Consider the following 16,509-nt stretch of genomic DNA (forward strand, 5'->3'; position numbering starts at 1 on the left):
GAAACGATTTTGCGTTTGCGTTTCCGCTTCACGGTGGCGCGGTGAGCCCGAATGTACCGAGCACTTCATTCGCGGGTTTCGGGGCATTTTGAAATACTTCAGCACACGCTCTGGTTCCACCGCTCGGAACGTGTCAAGTGTGCGACGTGGTTGCTTCTCGGTGTACTGCTCAAGTGTGAACTTTTTTGGAGGCGATCACAGGGCGTGTGGTTTGAGTTCCTTTGGTAACGGCGCACCCGGTCCATAGCACGAGAAGAGCATGATCTGACCGACAATCTACCCAGCGTACTGACGTACTTTCCAAAAGGCACTTTCCCGGAACGTGCTAGCCATGTAGGAAGACTATCGGGTCGATAGTATTGAAAGATTCGATAAATCACCAGCCATTGTCTGGCTCGGCAAGAATTTCTAGTCCCAGCCATATCGGATAACTGGAATCCGTTGACAATTGGACAAAATGTGCAGTGGAATGGATCTATCACGTTACTGAGCTAATTCTACTATGCAGAAATTGGTATCACCGTAGTACAACCATGCTCTTATTTGTGTCATTTTTGCCGTGTCGCGTGCACTATCTTTTGCCTTAAATACTTAAGAAGTTATTTTACGATCAAAAGTTCTCCAACATCATCATTGGACGCGTAAAATACGGTCCAGCACTAAGTGTTGCAAGTGAGCTCATTATCCCTAGCCTGCCTTAGTACACTAATGTTTGGCTTCATTTATCGCCTAACTTAGGCTCACCAGCATCCAAGCATCCACGTAGGCCGTGCTTACGATAAACTCAGATCACACCGCCTACTGAGGACACAAAAAGGTAGGGATCCAAAATTGGTTCGAGCCACCACCGAAGAGGACACACATTTTTTATACACATTTTTTCCTCCACAAAGGAAAATGCTTTTTCGCGCCTTTTTGTGCCGGAAGAAGTTGATGTTGGCTTTAAAATAGCTTCATCGTGCGCCCGAGAGCGGAAGTTGGGTTTTATTGCTAGCAATTTGGGTCCGCTGTTAAAAGACGGGATCAATGAAGTGAAAAAAAAGCACATCGAAAGTCCCGAAATCTAGGCGGCTTTCCGCGCTAGTCCATAATCCCAAGGCTACGTTCCGATCGATAACGCGTGCGGCAGGATGTTCGGCAAAAGTAATTTCACTCTGCCAAAGCGCACAATTTCTACACTTAATCTTCCGATGGCGCTTGCAAAGAGAGAGTGCTGTGCGCGTGAAGGCATAACAACGGTTATATCCGTAAATTCTGTCATTTGTTTCTTCCCGCCGCGCTAAAAAAATAGCGAGTTCTGGAATAAAAATAAGAGAAACGTTTCAGTTGAGATGATAAGCTCTCAAAGCGTCAATTTTCGCGCTATTTCAGTACGCTCCAATAAAAATACGACTTTACTAGACGAATTGTCTGTAGGACCAACAAAAATTATATGCAAACCAAAAATGAGCTAAAACTGATTGCTTCCAAACTAAAACTCTTACGTGCAATATAAATAAAATGGTCCATTATTAAATATGTCTATATTAAATGATTTATTTAAATTTATCAACAAAAATCTTACATGACCGCACTTTTTCACTGTAATGTCATGTTTCTATCCTAAAATCTTTTGTATGCTATTTTACTTCAGATTATTGAACTGAAATCTGTCTAATAATTAATTATCAAATTTTATGTAAATTAGCAAAACATTGTTATACATTCAGATGTTCAATAAAAGAATGTTATCGCAAAAATAACGTATCGTATATATCCCTACGAGATTTCAACTTAAGTTATAAATGAACAACCGTCGCAAAACCATTCTTTCATGGTATGTACATTCCAAATGGTTGAAAAATGTAGAAAAGCCATCAGAAGGAAATTAATTTGTGTGGCTACCAGACCAAAAGAATGAGAACAAGAAACCGAAGGCTTAGTCGCTTCGTTGGTTAACGAAACTAGATTAGAAAAAACAGTTATTTCCGGTTGAATCCCTTTACCCTTTCATCTTTGAACCATTTGATTTCATTCGTTTCGTTCTTATTAAGTTACCTTCCAGTTCTGACGGGGTTCCCAGTTCCGAACGGATTGGCAATTTTTCTAATCGAAAAAGTTCCACTCTCCCTCATCAAACGAACAGCCACAAGCCTGTGGTGCTGATCCTGGCTGCTCACCTAAGTGAAAATTTGCCCCACTTGCTGAGCGAAAGTGCCCGAGATGTCTTAACATCTAACAGCTAATCCATCACAGACGCTCACGAAATCCTTTTTTCCGAAGCATCGATCGGTATTTTTCCATCCATTCCAACCGCCCCCTGGGTGAAAAGTTTTCAATGCTTTCCGATCTTCGTTTCGTGGAGAACACACACACACTCCCACAGCCACCCACACAAACGCAGAGTAATCGATTGAGGTGAGATAGTGGGCAAAAACCAAATGCAGCAAGCCCATTTCGGGGAGTAAAGCACAGCGATATGCTGCAGGATTTTTATGAATAAAAGATTTTTAAAATATCTATTCATCCTCCCCCCCCCCCCCATAGAAATGGTTCCCCTTTCCAGTGAAGAAAGGTTTCCATCGAACTCGTGGCAATCGACAAAAAAATTACAACCTCACAACCGAAAGTGGCCCAGCTGTTCGATTAAGCCCCACTCACGGGGTGACCTTTTTTCGAATGGGAATCATCTTCCCGCACACTTATTGTAATATTCGATAGCAACCGGTGAAGCCATCGCCCGCCAGCCTAATAACCATTTTCCAACCAAGCCATCCATTTACATCCCCAAAAACTCGGTCGCTTCCATTCCGACGGTTCCGCGCACACGTTCGACGGCTCACTTTTGTTTACTTCCTCGCGAAATCCAAAACCACCGTGGGCGCCCGGGCGCTGGCGAAGGTTTCCTGTTACAGGAGATGGCTTTTATGGGGTTTCCCCTCAATTTCACTGATTGTATTTGACATTTCGATTTTATCTGCAGGAATTTTGACTCGCTCGGTTCCGTTCGGCTGCCGTCTGCTCAGCTCTGTATCACGCCGGCATCGGTTAGGCCATCGGTAGGATTATCGACGAATAAGCTGCCTGCGAAAATGGCCACCACTGTGCACTGGATGAGTTGAGGCATAAAGTCGCAGCGAGCTAGAACCCGGACACCGCGCCTGCCAGCACGTACACCTTCCATCTCCCAAGGGACCTCATGGGCTGCTGGACTGAGTTGGGTTTTCCGTTTTCTTGCAATGCTCCCGCGAGCGACAGCGATTCACGCTAGACTAAGCTTTGATTTCGCTACGTTGGCTCATTGTCCTTTTCCCGATGCCAACAGCAGCAGCCGTCGTGTTCCGGGAACCGGGTCCATTTTGCGTTAGTTATGGTTCGCTGGATGACGCTTCTGCAGCGACACAATAGGGTGTGCCTTGAACCCGAGACAACCACCGAGCAAGGATTCGCCGTCTCAGCACTCACCCAATCGCCTAGGTAGGAATGCCTGGGACGTGCTGTGATGTCCTCCGAGCTCTTGCTTCCTTCCATTGTTTTTTTTGTTTGCCTCCTCACGATGCGAGCGTACCATTAATCGGCGATTTCCCGACCGATTCCTTGCCACTCGCAGCGATGGTAGGGAAAAGGATTACTCGATTAATCGATACCGCTGGGTGCCGGCGGGCATGTCCTCGCCAGAGGACAGCCCAATCCGTGGTACGATAAAATTAGCCTTTGCTCGGTGCGGGAAATTGGCCACGCCATCAAAACAACCAGTGAGTCCAACAGAGCGCGATGAAGAGAAAAAAATATGCGATCACGCTTACCACACGTACACACGTCCTTTTTGCAGCAACAACAACAGCTCTGTCAGCGGGAAAAGAGAATACGAACGGTCCCGGTGGTTGCGTGAGGGCACCATTAATGGGCCTTCCCGTGCCCGCGTTTCAATAACGATCGCAATCATTGGATATTATCCAATTAATAGATGCAAATCGAGGGTGGTAACCCATTAGTAGCTTTTAGCTGCCCACTCGACTGCCCACGGCGGGTAGCGCCGGGCTTGTCAATCAGTTTCGCGCGTTCCCTTTCCCTTCCGAGGCGTCGAAGAAACGTTCGCGGTTAAAGTTTAAGGACGACGCGGGGGTTAAGGTTTCGAACTTTCAACTTTCACACCACCGGGGAAGGTGACAAGCTTGCGAAAGCGAATAAGGAAAACCAGGAAAAACAGCCCCCGATATCGGTGAGCCGATCTTATCGCGCCCGGTTTGTCTGTGGCCGTGTGTGTGCCACCGAATTTAACAAACCTGTCATTCGTTCCTGTCCGATGGTAAACGAACCTGGGCACTCCTTGCTTTGGTTTTCTTAGTTCACCACTCGCCCAACGCGCGCACCTCGTGGGTGTGCTGAGTCATTTGCGATAAAAATGCCACGCGTGCTACCGGTTTGGCTGATGTCAGGAGCAGTAAAATTGGGTCTTCAAGCCTTTGAGGGAGGAAGGGCCTACAGCGTTGGACCGCCCGAATAGCGCCTCCAAACAATCGCATTAGGGGCCGTCTATCAGAAGAAAAAAAATCGAATCGCGATGGCGAACCAACCGTTGGGCGGGTGGAAAATAAAACACCAAACGCACACCCGAACCGCTACGCAAACATGCTACGCGGCACGATAAATGAGGCCTGTCCAACGCTGCCCCGGCTGTTTTGTGGAGCTTTTAATTGAACTTTGTCCGTCTCAGGGTTACACCGGGTCACTGGGGGTTGGCCAGTGGAAGAGCCGGTTAGGGTTCCAATGCGTCGTCGGCACCTGCATCGCTGGTGTACACGGGCAATTTAGCCTCGAGTGTGCGATTAGAGCCGGTGATCGATAAAACGCTATTGCACTATGAAAAAAAACGGATCTAAATAACATCTCAACGGTACAATTGGTCGTGAAAATGAAAAGGATATGCGTACGGGCATTAATTGTATCGTCCACTGAATAGAAATGTTACATACCTGCAGATCGAAATTAAGTTTAATGCGTCAATTTTCAGTTACTGGCTCGTTAAATACGTTTTGATTCGTGAAACATTAAAACATTCCCATCAAACCATCCAGTTAGCTCTTATTGGCACAAAAAAGTGATGCCATTTTCCAAATCCTGAAAAGCACATTTGGCTATATTTCGCGTGTTAGTGTAAATTGCTACCATAAACATTCTTGGATAAAAACGTTGACAATTCGATTGATTCATCGTATAGATATTATGGCTATCGTCGACTACTGATGTTACATATTAGGCATATAATTTGCAGCCCGTTTCGACGATGTATGAGACACTATTTTTTATTTTATTTTTTGTTATTATTTCGACTCATAAAATACAAACAACATGTATTTTGTGAGTCGAAATAATAACAAAAAATAAAATAAAAAATAGTGTCTCATACATCGTCACTGAAGAATAAATGTAAAACACTAAAACCAATGATAAAACCAAAATATTTCATCGATCATTGAAGTTTCAATATCTAATATGAATTAGAAGAGCTAACGTATATTCACCTAAAATATTATTTTCATACACCACTTCCTAAACAGATAAATATTCTAATCCCAGATATAAATAAGAGGAATGAACGTTGCGTTTAACGTAAGGCTCATAAAGACATTGCGTGAACTGATGAGTACAAAGGCTACGGTTTCCTTTTCATTAATTTTCCCCCACCTTGTTCACTCATGAAACAATTTGATCGACTTAAAATGTCCCAACAAGTGGTGTCTATCTAACGTGCCTCAAATCAAACTGGCAATGGTTTACATACACCACGGTTTCACTATTTATTTCACGTGAAGACAAATCAATCGATCTCTAGGGCATATTGTGTTCCAAACCGATGCTCCAGATTCACCTATCCTGCTGTAACGATGTGAGGCAAGAGTCAAATGATTATTGCAATTTACGATCAAGATCACTTCGGTAGTTTTTTGTCAATACTGCAGAAGTATTCAGCGCTCTGCTAATACATCAACCAGTTGATTAACGAACATGCTAAAAATAAAGCATCATGTATAAATAAACATTACATCAATACACAATGTGTTAAAATTCAGTCAATAAATTAAAACACACATAACAAACTGCAAACAGACGAACACGTGGAACCGAGGGTAAAAAAGTGACCTTTGCAAACATTTGCTTAGCGAACGGACACGAAGTGGGTGGAAATGGGCACGGTTGTTTATCGTAGCCGTTCCGGCTGGCCGTTCCCTGGCCAGATGAATGACCGTGAAAACTCAAAACCTCCATCAGCGCGCTAGAGAACCAGCGCGCACCGTCCTTGCGGAGACACGTTGTGGAATTAATTGAGTTTTCACCCGCGATAGCGATCGCACCGAAGGGCGCACTGGAAGCGAGAAGGATGCAGTCCGGCTTGCGGGATTCCCAAGCCACCGGGCAAGCCGGGAGCCATGGCAAATTGACATTGTCATTCTCTGCTGCTAGAGCCTTTTCCGTTGACCATTAGAGTTGACGATATTTGATTAACTCTACCCCACGTGTGGTGGCGTATCGAGTAAACTTTTGAAATAGATGCGGTTTTCTACCGCATGTTTCTGGAGGGTTTTCATGTTTTTAGTGTTATCACTTTGAACTCACGAAACCACCTGGATGGTCAATTTGATTATCATCGGAGTATTTGCATCCGAGTTGTGATCCCTCGCTAATTTTTGTGTTGGTACACAAATTTTCTGAAATTTAAATAATTATTCATTACTACGCAATGCGCATTTCTGCTTTATTTTAAATACGCAAAAATTAAAAGCTTTCCGCACCGTTACATTTCAAATTAGATCAATTAATATTTCCCCCTTTGGCACCCAGATCACGGGTTAAAGAAGCAGAGATAAAGGGCGTAAATTGTGGACCATTATTCACTCACATTCATCAAAAATACCTAACCATGGACGGTGGTATACGACGTATGAGGACGCACGCTCCAATTCGGATGTCCAATCGAAGAGGGTGATCGAATCGGAAACGCCCGAATCGCGGAATGATCGAGTGGCTTGCAGCAAATGTCTCCACTTACCAGCACGGCTTGACCGGGTTAGAGAGGGCGTATGGCTTTCTTTTGAATGCATCATGCACTAACGCATGGGCGAGCGTAAGAACCGGAGTTCGAGCAGACGCGGACCTGCCGTTGCGTTTAATTTATTACCGGTGAATCAGCACTGTGTCTATAAATACGGCTGCTCAAGGAAGCAGACGTCTTGGCGAATATTTGCAATAATATACAGTGAAGAAAATAGAAAGTGATGCTTCCTGTGGGTAAGGAATGCAGTGCTCTGTTTTACTACATGAATAGAAAAAGAAGCATACACAGTCAGTTTAAATTGGTTCAACGTGTTACCAAAACAGGTTTTTATCTTCAGGTTGTTTTTTTTTTAAATAATGCTATACATAAGTTACATTCGGCAATATCGTGCCAAGTAAAGCACCAATTAGTAACAGTAATATATAATACGCTTTGGATTTACAAGCGATTGAAAGGATGCCAATTTTATGACAAAACTCCTTTATCGGATCCAAACCTTAATTAAAAGTGCGAGGATCTACTCTGTCAGGCGGGAATTCAAGGCTTCGGCTTTCGTTAAGCTGGGAAAACCCGAGAGCAAATAAAGACCGCGAGAGCAGAAGAGTGTCAAACCTCCCAGAGGAAAAAGCGAGAGATAGAGAGAGAGAGAGAGAGTTTCGTTGGAGAATTCCAGCGCGTTTCTGCTCTCCGAGCTCCGCAATTCTCGGTTTTTCCCGCGAGTGGCCCCCTGAGGATTCGTTCGTGTTGCGTTAGACCCCCTAGAAGAAACTAAGGGTTAAAGTTCCTTCCACGCAATGTCGCATGGCGGGATAAATCTCCAAGTTTCACCCGCAAACCTTGTGTAACGCTGTAACGCTTTCAGGCGCGAATTTCACGTTTATCTATCGATTTTCTATGAGCGGTTGGTTTCAAGCAGCCAGCATCCGGTGGCAGTAATCTGGCAGGAAAAGAGGAACACGCTTTGCGCTTACCTTAAAGCCATAAATCATTGCCACGAACGGCCGATCAGCGATCCAAAGCCCACCAAAAGCGGGCAGCGAAACGAAGCCCGCCAAAAAACTTTAACCTAGCAGACTTCAACGACTCATTCGCCCATGGTTCAGGGCTCTATCCATTCATCTTACTCAGTGCCTAATAGGACTCGAAGGAACGCAGAGAATGAAGTGCATCGAACCCGGTGGAAAGCTACCAAAATCCCCCGGTCTACTAGCAGCACTACAACAAAAAGCACAAATAGACGAAATTCACCCTGCACCCAGCGAATGTCAACTGGACCTAACGTAACGTCCTGCAACGGCGTATCCTCCGGCAAGCGGTCGTGTATCCCACGAATTTCATTTATAAAAAAGGAAAAAAAGGAACAAATTCCTGCGTGCACTGTGCTTCAGAGACGCCCAGCTCCCAAAACGAAGCGACAAGTGCGAGATGATTTATTGCAAATGAGAAAAGTTCGACCGGAAAAGGCGGATTTTCACGGTTGCCCCATCCATGAGGCCAATAAAACACGCAAGCTTTTCACTGACGCGCGTACGTTCGAGTACTGTTTTTCATTCGCTCGGTTTATGATCTCGAGCCCAGACCGCCCGAAATACCCCTTCACGGAAAATTCAAGGATCGTTTGCGATTTCGGATTTTGAAGGTATGGAGCAAGGGCTCGTTTTTTCGGCTTCTTTTCCGCCCTCTACAAAGGGATCAGAAGTCAGCCATTTTTTAACTACCTTAGGTTCATTTCGGTAGAATGTCTCCACAGACAATAAGAGCATTTTCCCAACAAGCAAACATAGTATGTTGGAATCCTACTATTTCATAGCCGTGGTAAACTAGTCAACATGTATGGTATTCCAATATAGAACGAAAATTTAATTTTGCTCTAATGAGTTAAATAAACGAAAACAAAAATTGAGCTTTTTGTATTTTGAATAGATATTGATTCAAAATGTTTATTATTTCATGTTTGCTGAATGATTTACTCGGTCATGATTAATATTGATCAATCGATGGTTTAATTACTATCTCTATTTTATTCATGTGTGCGTTTACTTTTAATTATGACTGTTGCAATAGCAACACTAGTATAATTTTCACACGTGTCTGTTAAATGTAACAATTTACTACTACATATTTTGTTTATTAGCATGATAATGAAAAGAATGATGTTTAAACCCCACTAATCGAATCCGTTCGGTCTTCATCGCCATTTCTCGTAAGCACGTGTGCATAGAAACTCGTAATGCAGGTTTTTGCGGTTACCATGCTGAAAACCAAAATGTAACTATTGCTTGAAATATATTAGAATATTTCCAAATATACTAATAAAAATTTGACATCATAGAATTAAAAGAATATGTAATTTAAGGAAAAATCTAAAGAAAAATGCTAGAGATTATTTTAGGATATCTCCCATAATTGTCGAGCGTGATCATGGTAGTTTGAGCGCATTAAAGGTACACAACTATAAACATATTACCAAAAGCAATACCTTTTTTGCTGGTGACTTGCTAACCAATTCAAACAATATCTAAAAAACTGTTATACTGACTCCTACAATAACGATCGTCCAATTGACAACAGATATATATTTAAAATTGGCATTTGCTATGTCAAAGAGCTTACCACAGCGTGCGTATTGTTTAGATTGTCAAAAAGCCGCTTCAGCACCGGTATTGTTGGTGTTCATTATAAAAAGTACAAAATAGCTGTGATTTATCCTGATTGCTATTCTTTTATTAAATATATATTACACCCAGTTAATGTACTAATTTCAACGTGACAAAGTTTATTTTGAGAAATGGAAAATCGTTCAAATGACGCAGACCTTCAATCACTTGCAAACTGTAAAATCGATGAAGAAAGACCAACTAAACCGTTAAACACGATTATTGTGCATAATGTGCAAGATTTAACAAAAGAGGGCCTAAGACGACTCTGCAACAATTACGGTACCGTGGTAAATGAGTATAGAATTAAGAATAACGACACTGCATTCGTCACATTTCATAATGAAAAGTAAGAAAACATTTTGATAACTATACAAACTGTTGATATTATATTCATCATTACTATACTTTGCTGATATTACATTCTTTATTAATATCCTACGTTCATTTTCTAGTGAAGCTACACTTGCTGTGCATCAATTAAACAGTAAACTTGGCTTTGGATATCGTGCTTCACTTGCTTACCCAAAAGAATCTACTTCAAAAGAAGAGTCAAACGTAAAATTGTTAAGCAACGAGAATTGGGATTTAATCAGCGCCAATCGACGGTCCAATGCGATTCTTTCATTGCCGCTACCAATAGTTTTTCCACAGCAAAAACTGTTAAATACGATCGCAGACTATCAGTCTACAAACGGAGGAGAACTCCTTCGAAAAATTGATCCTGAATCAATATTTCGAGTATACAAAGTATTGGAATTAGAGAATAACGATAAAACACTTCTGTACGACAAAGAAAAACGCCAAAAGCGATTAAGTGCCTATCAAAAGGCTTGCAAAAATGAAGAGAATCATTCAGATCGTAATCGACTCACGTACTTCTCGTTGAATGCAAAAGAACGGCAGAGTTTCAAAGAAAACACTTTCTGCGTGGTATGCAAAGGCTATGGATTTGTGCACTGCATTAAGTGCAAAACCTACTATTGTTCCGCCCAACATCAGAACCAAGATTATGCAGCGCACAAACTCACCTGCCAAGAGCATACGAACAGCGATGTATTAGAGGGTGGCAAAAAGAAAGAAGTAGCTGATGTGTTTGATCTCGCGCTTCGAAGAGATCCTTTGCCAGCAAAGCCGAAAGTGCTTATAACTACCGTTCTTACACCAGATCGCATATATGTTCGCTTAGCTGATCCAGCGGCGCAACGGGATTATGCTAAAACTCTTCTTGATTCTGCTAAAGCTGCACGCACAACAGCGTCCTTTCTCGGGGATACGGAACCCATCGTAGGGGAAATCTATCTAGCGCCTTATGCTCCTTTGGGATCACACTGTCGAGTATTGCTAACTGAAGTTGACCTGGATGTGTCGAAGTGTGTATTTATCGAATATGGCACAGTACAGTACGTTAACAATGACGCGCTGATGGAGATCAATGATAATGATTTGAAGTACCGAAAAGTAAGCGTCTATAAAGTATGCTTGGCGAATGTTACAGACGAGTTAGGAGCATTAGAAGATGCGATGGAGTACTTGAATAATCTCAAAAATCGACAGTTGAAGATGACGTATAAACAAGAGCAAAATAATCTAGTTAACGTTCAACTACACACTTCTAGTGGCGATATCGTCAATGATAAAATTAACAGCTTGATTACAATTGATCCCATACTATCCGACAAAGCATACGAATCGTACATCATGTATGAGGTATAGTTTACTTAGCCGATAACCAGAATTACTGTTACTACTGATATTTTTCTTTTGTTCTACTTTAACTACAGGATATAGCACAATCCCACCCTAATTTGGGTGAAAACAGGGGTATAATGATCCTAAACCGCATAACCATTCAGTTCGATGGACGTGTTACATGGATAGCAAACGATGACTTACCTTACTTGGAAAATTTGCAGAACAAACTCCAGCACTATGGTAAAAAGGTGTCCGAATTCCATTATCACTACACACCGCGGATTGGGGAGCTGTGTTTGGTTCGTTGTTGCGAGCGCTGGTACCGTGGTGTTGGATATGAAACTATTGGCGATGGCAAACCAACGCTCTTTCTCTGTGATTTTGGATGTATGGTTGAGGTTTGCCTTTCCAATGTGCGTAGAATCCCGCATCAGTTGGCTACAGAGGTGCGTACACATGACGGGGTAGTGCAGGGTCTGTTACAGGCCAAGAACGACCTGAATCTTGACTCCTTCTTCCTTGATATATATCTGCCGGAGAATGAAGTACTACAAGCGAATATTAAGCAGGAAACTTTTAAAGAGCCTCTGCCAGGATTGCCTGAAAACGAAGTTACCAACATTGTTTTGGACATGCATGAATTTTCCAATCTTCTACAATCTCGCCAACAAACCTTGTAACATTTTCTAAAACTAACAAAATATCGAAAATGTACTATTAGTAATATTGCTGAATCTAGCATTTTATACGTTTTGTGAAATTGTTAAAATACTAATTAAAGTTATTAGTAATAAAAAACTAAGAAAAATGTAATAAAAGAAAAAATCCATACATTTATTGTCGTATTGAAAGCAAATAACTTTCTAGGTGCCCGCCACAACACGCAATCCAATCAACGACTCGAAAATTAGTAGACTTGTCGACAAGGTTTTATTTACACTGGGGGGCCAGAATAGATTTTAGATTTTGAAAGAGCAGAATTTTACCGCCAGAACCGTTTGGCTCTGATGCTTGAAACAGACTGAGAATTTTGCTCAACTAGAGCTCGGTCTAACTTTTGACAGCTAAAGAAACAGCTGATTTCAGTGAGCGGGTCGTGGCGGTATTTGTAAAATCAAAAACAATCATATTCACCAGGACCATAGGCCTGCATTTCCGTAACTCCAGTGCATAGATAACCTATTGTGCAGATTGCTCTTCAAGGGCACAACCTCATAAATGAAGTGACGCTGAACGGAAATAAATAGCATTAGGAAAACGTGCGTTATCCCACGCAGCGTTACCATATCGGGTGTTCTAAAAATAGCGAACTCTCGTGTGGTCCTCAATTTATGATCATTTGTCTTTCGATAGAAACCTACAGTTTTGTTCGTACAACCATTGCAGTAAGATCGTTAAAACATCTGTAAGGATCGTTGTGCACAGTCGAATCTTAAGCAGGCTGTTAAGCAGTGCAAAAAAATAAGTGTCGCATTTTTAGAATGACTGAGCTAACAACAAAATATAACATAATTGACGAGAAGCCACCTTTCAATGCGCCATTGAAGGGACAATATAAGCAGTAAGATTTTGTTTGCATTGTGGGATTTGTGGATGATTTTGTTACTATCAATCTCAATACTTTTTTTGTGATCTTCAGGGGGTTCGGTTACTACACAATGCGTGAGCGATTGCCGGTCATTTTAACCCAGGTTATCGATCAGCTCGCGAAAGATAAGGATCAGATCGCGGAAAACTTCGGAGGCGATCCGGTCCGAGAAGAGCTGAAATCGGCAATCGGTGAAATTTCAAAGCTCAAGTACGAGTTGCAAACGGATAAGGATTTTAAGCCAATTCGTTCCGCCGTAGGAGACGAAGCAGTATGGAACAACTTCATCGAAGGGCTTGGAGAAGACAATTCTTACTTTTCAGCATGTTGGTTATATGCGGAAACTTATATGTACCGACGGTTGAATAACATCTTTGAAAACACGTATTTATCACACCATGAACACCTGGTTATACTGCAACCTGGATGGTAATTTCTTCCATTAATTATTTCAGCACGAGTCTACAAAAACTGGACTACTTTCAGCAGCAAAAGCATAAAGCACTAACCAACTCTTACGATGCAATGATCGCTGTGTTGCATTCCATCGAGGCGTTCAACAAAGAAAATAAATCATTCGAAGAGATCGGATCATTTTTTCGAAAACTACTAAAGGTTTGTGTAAAATATTGTTTTATAATAATCGTTTCGAATTGTCGGTTCTGGAACAACATTATTTCTCTTCCTTTTAGTTGAACCTTTGGGGCAATAGATGCGACCTTTCAATCAGCGCCGGCCAGGACGTGAAGCAGGATGGTGATCCATTTAGTTTGCTCGAATCGCTTGAGCCTTTTACTGTTCGTGATGATACCCTGGACATATGGCAATGCTTAACCGCGCAATCATCTGCAGAGACCGGATCTTCGGGTATAGTGGAAATCATCAACGACAACTCCGGATACGAGCTGTTTACCGATCTTTGTCTGGCTGATTTTATTGTGCACCACAAACTCGCTCCGAAGGTGTGCTTTAATGTAAAAGCCATTCCGTGGTATATCTCGGACGTCACTCCGAAAGATCTTCAATGGACGTTGGACACGTTTGCGGACCATGCGGAACCCATATTAGCGCAATTTGGTACGCGACTAAAAAATCATTTTGCATCCGGTGCCCTCGAATTGCGTTCAGTGGATAATTTTTGGACCTCTCCATATGAGTTTTATCGAATGCAAGAAGTAGTGCCGGCCCTGTACGATACGCTATCACAAGCGAAGCTGCTTATCTTTAAAGGAGACCTAAACTACCGCAAGTTGCTAGGTGATTTCAATTTCCCCTATACTACGCCATTCATCGATGCGCTTCGGGGATTTTTGCCAACGAACCTTTGCACATTACGCACAGTTAAAGCCGATTTGATTTGTGGCTTGCCGGAAGGGATGGCTGAAGACCTACAGTGCAAGGATTCTTCGTGGATGGTGACAGGAGAGTATGGCGTCATACAATTTGCCAAAAAATGACCAAGTTAAGTATTCTAAGTTCTTCCTCGAACGAGAGCCTACCGTTGTGAGCGTTCTTGCAACGCTTAAAGCGTTGCATTTTTTTTTTGTTCAAATTCATTATTGTCGGCTTCGTTATTATAGCGATGAAACATTGAATTTGTGTTGTGGGAAATAAATGCGGTTTATTAATAAATTGCGAATTCATTCTAATACATTATAGTAAATAAAAAAGTACTAAATATCACATTCAACGAGATTGCAATTTTTAAATGAAATTTGTTAATGAAATATTTTAGCATGCAATGTCGTTAGTCAATCGACACGTTGCTAACGAGGACGAATAACGATAATGGCGGAGAGGATTGTACCATGTGTTTGTAGCGCGAATTGGTATGCTGAACATCCAAACGATGGCAAAGCCAGGAAGGATTAAATGCCCATCTAGCTTGTCCACTGGATAGATTAAAAGAAATTGCAGAGCATCGGAAACCATCGGGATGAAAGTCTGTTGTAATTTTGGCATGTCAGCATTAACAGCAATTACAATGTGATAGTGACTTCTTAACGTAATGTAATGTAATGTAATAGGAACTACTGCTTTCGACAACTTTACATCAGGTGATCATTATAAATCGGGCATGCATACCAAGCCGCGTATTCATCAAAATCTTAGAAAATAAGATCCTTGGTCAATAATTGAATAAGTATAATACCCTTACCTCAATCCCCACGGCGGAAGGTATTGAACAAAAGCAAAATTTCATTTAGAGTTTGGAAAATATATCATTTACTTTCGAAACAATGCCAAATATACAGTTTTATCGATACTAGAAAGAATGATTATTGTAATAAATTTTACATCCGGAGAAAAAAAAATAAACCTTAAAAATATCCTAAAGGTGCTTTTCTTAAATAATTTGGAAGTTTTCATTTTCGTTTATCCACTCAAAATTGGACCTTTTGAAATACATTTAATTATATAATGTTGTTCTTTTCTCCTATCTTGCATACGTAATTGTTGCAAGTATAAGACAAATAAAATGCAATAAAGTTGCTAATAGCTTTAGAGGCAAATCGTATTCGTATAGGTCTTATTTAACCTTTTAAAAAGCGTTTCTTAGCTGTTTAAGTTGTGTGTTTATTCAAAGTTGTAACAATGAAAACCAATCATTGTATTTTGTTTCATAAAATATTTATTTAAATCTAGCCAAGCTGCCAAATCGTTCGTCGTACCATGCTTCCTAAAGTTCATCAGTGAAATGTATTGACTAGTTTAGTTTGGGTTTTGTTTGTTAGATTCTCAGAAAAAAACTGTAACTGGCACGGTATATACATAATCTTTGATTCATACTTTGCAAACGCCGTGCTCCGTTGTAACGTTACTGCAACATGCTATATGCAACAATAACTTCAACTGCTGCGGATAATGAGCAAATCATGTTTCAAGTTCATCTAGTTCATAAACGTTCTTCTTGGCGAGATTTTAAAGAATGTACTTTGATCTTGTTCATCGCACTAACAAACGATTTTCATAATTGAATGCAGGGACGAATAAGAAAACAGTACGAATGTGCGCAACGGTTTACAATCAAGAAGCATGGCTAGCTGAGGTAAAAAAGGTAGCAGTATGAGTTCTTTAGTTTTTTTCCAATAATGAAACAAAACAAATACGGAAGAGTAGTAGTAGAGAGTGCTCTTCAGCTGTTTATTAATTATTATATCGTTACTCATCTCTTCCACCTTTCAACACATCCCGTTTCCATTACCTCGTCTCTAACAACCCCATCTCTTGCCTTCAGTAAGCCTACGACCTATCCTTACTTTCTCTGCCTCTGTCTTATCTGCTTTTAGCCCACTGCTTATCAACGCAATCCTTTTGTTACTCCTTCTCATCGTGAATGTAGTTTTTGTTTCGGTTGTGTTTAATGCTTAGAGTTGATTTCATTTCACTTCCAGCTAATCCTACTACACGTGCTCGGACGTATATTAGCTCGGCTAAGCACATACGTGCAGATGCACACACGCTAATTCATACGTACATACACAAACACGCACACACACACGCTCGATTGGTGAGTATTGGTTGGTGGTAGA

At 41.4% G+C, this 16,509-nt stretch overlaps 2 protein-coding genes across 2 annotated transcripts; both read left to right on the top strand.

The window, feature by feature from the left end:
• Nucleotides 1-9,824: 9,824 nt before the first annotated feature.
• Nucleotides 9,825-12,068, top strand: LOC128725801 (protein vreteno). Its single transcript, XM_053819574.1, has 3 exons — nucleotides 9,825-10,042; nucleotides 10,149-11,403; nucleotides 11,478-12,068. Exons 1-3 carry the CDS (start codon nucleotides 9,825-9,827, stop codon nucleotides 12,066-12,068), a joined length of 2,064 nt encoding a protein of 687 aa, XP_053675549.1.
• Nucleotides 12,069-12,763: 695 nt separating this feature from the next.
• LOC128730835 (damage-control phosphatase ARMT1-like) lies at nucleotides 12,764-14,528 on the top strand. Its single transcript, XM_053823916.1, has 4 exons — nucleotides 12,764-12,949; nucleotides 13,028-13,360; nucleotides 13,432-13,591; nucleotides 13,669-14,528. Exons 1-4 carry the CDS (start codon nucleotides 12,870-12,872, stop codon nucleotides 14,431-14,433), a joined length of 1,338 nt encoding a protein of 445 aa, XP_053679891.1. The 5' UTR covers nucleotides 12,764-12,869; the 3' UTR covers nucleotides 14,434-14,528.
• Nucleotides 14,529-16,509: the final 1,981 nt, after the last annotated feature.

Source organism: Anopheles nili, chromosome 2 (assembly GCF_943737925.1).
Source record: "Anopheles nili chromosome 2, idAnoNiliSN_F5_01, whole genome shotgun sequence".
NCBI classification, from domain to species: Eukaryota; Metazoa; Arthropoda; class Insecta; order Diptera; family Culicidae; genus Anopheles; species Anopheles nili.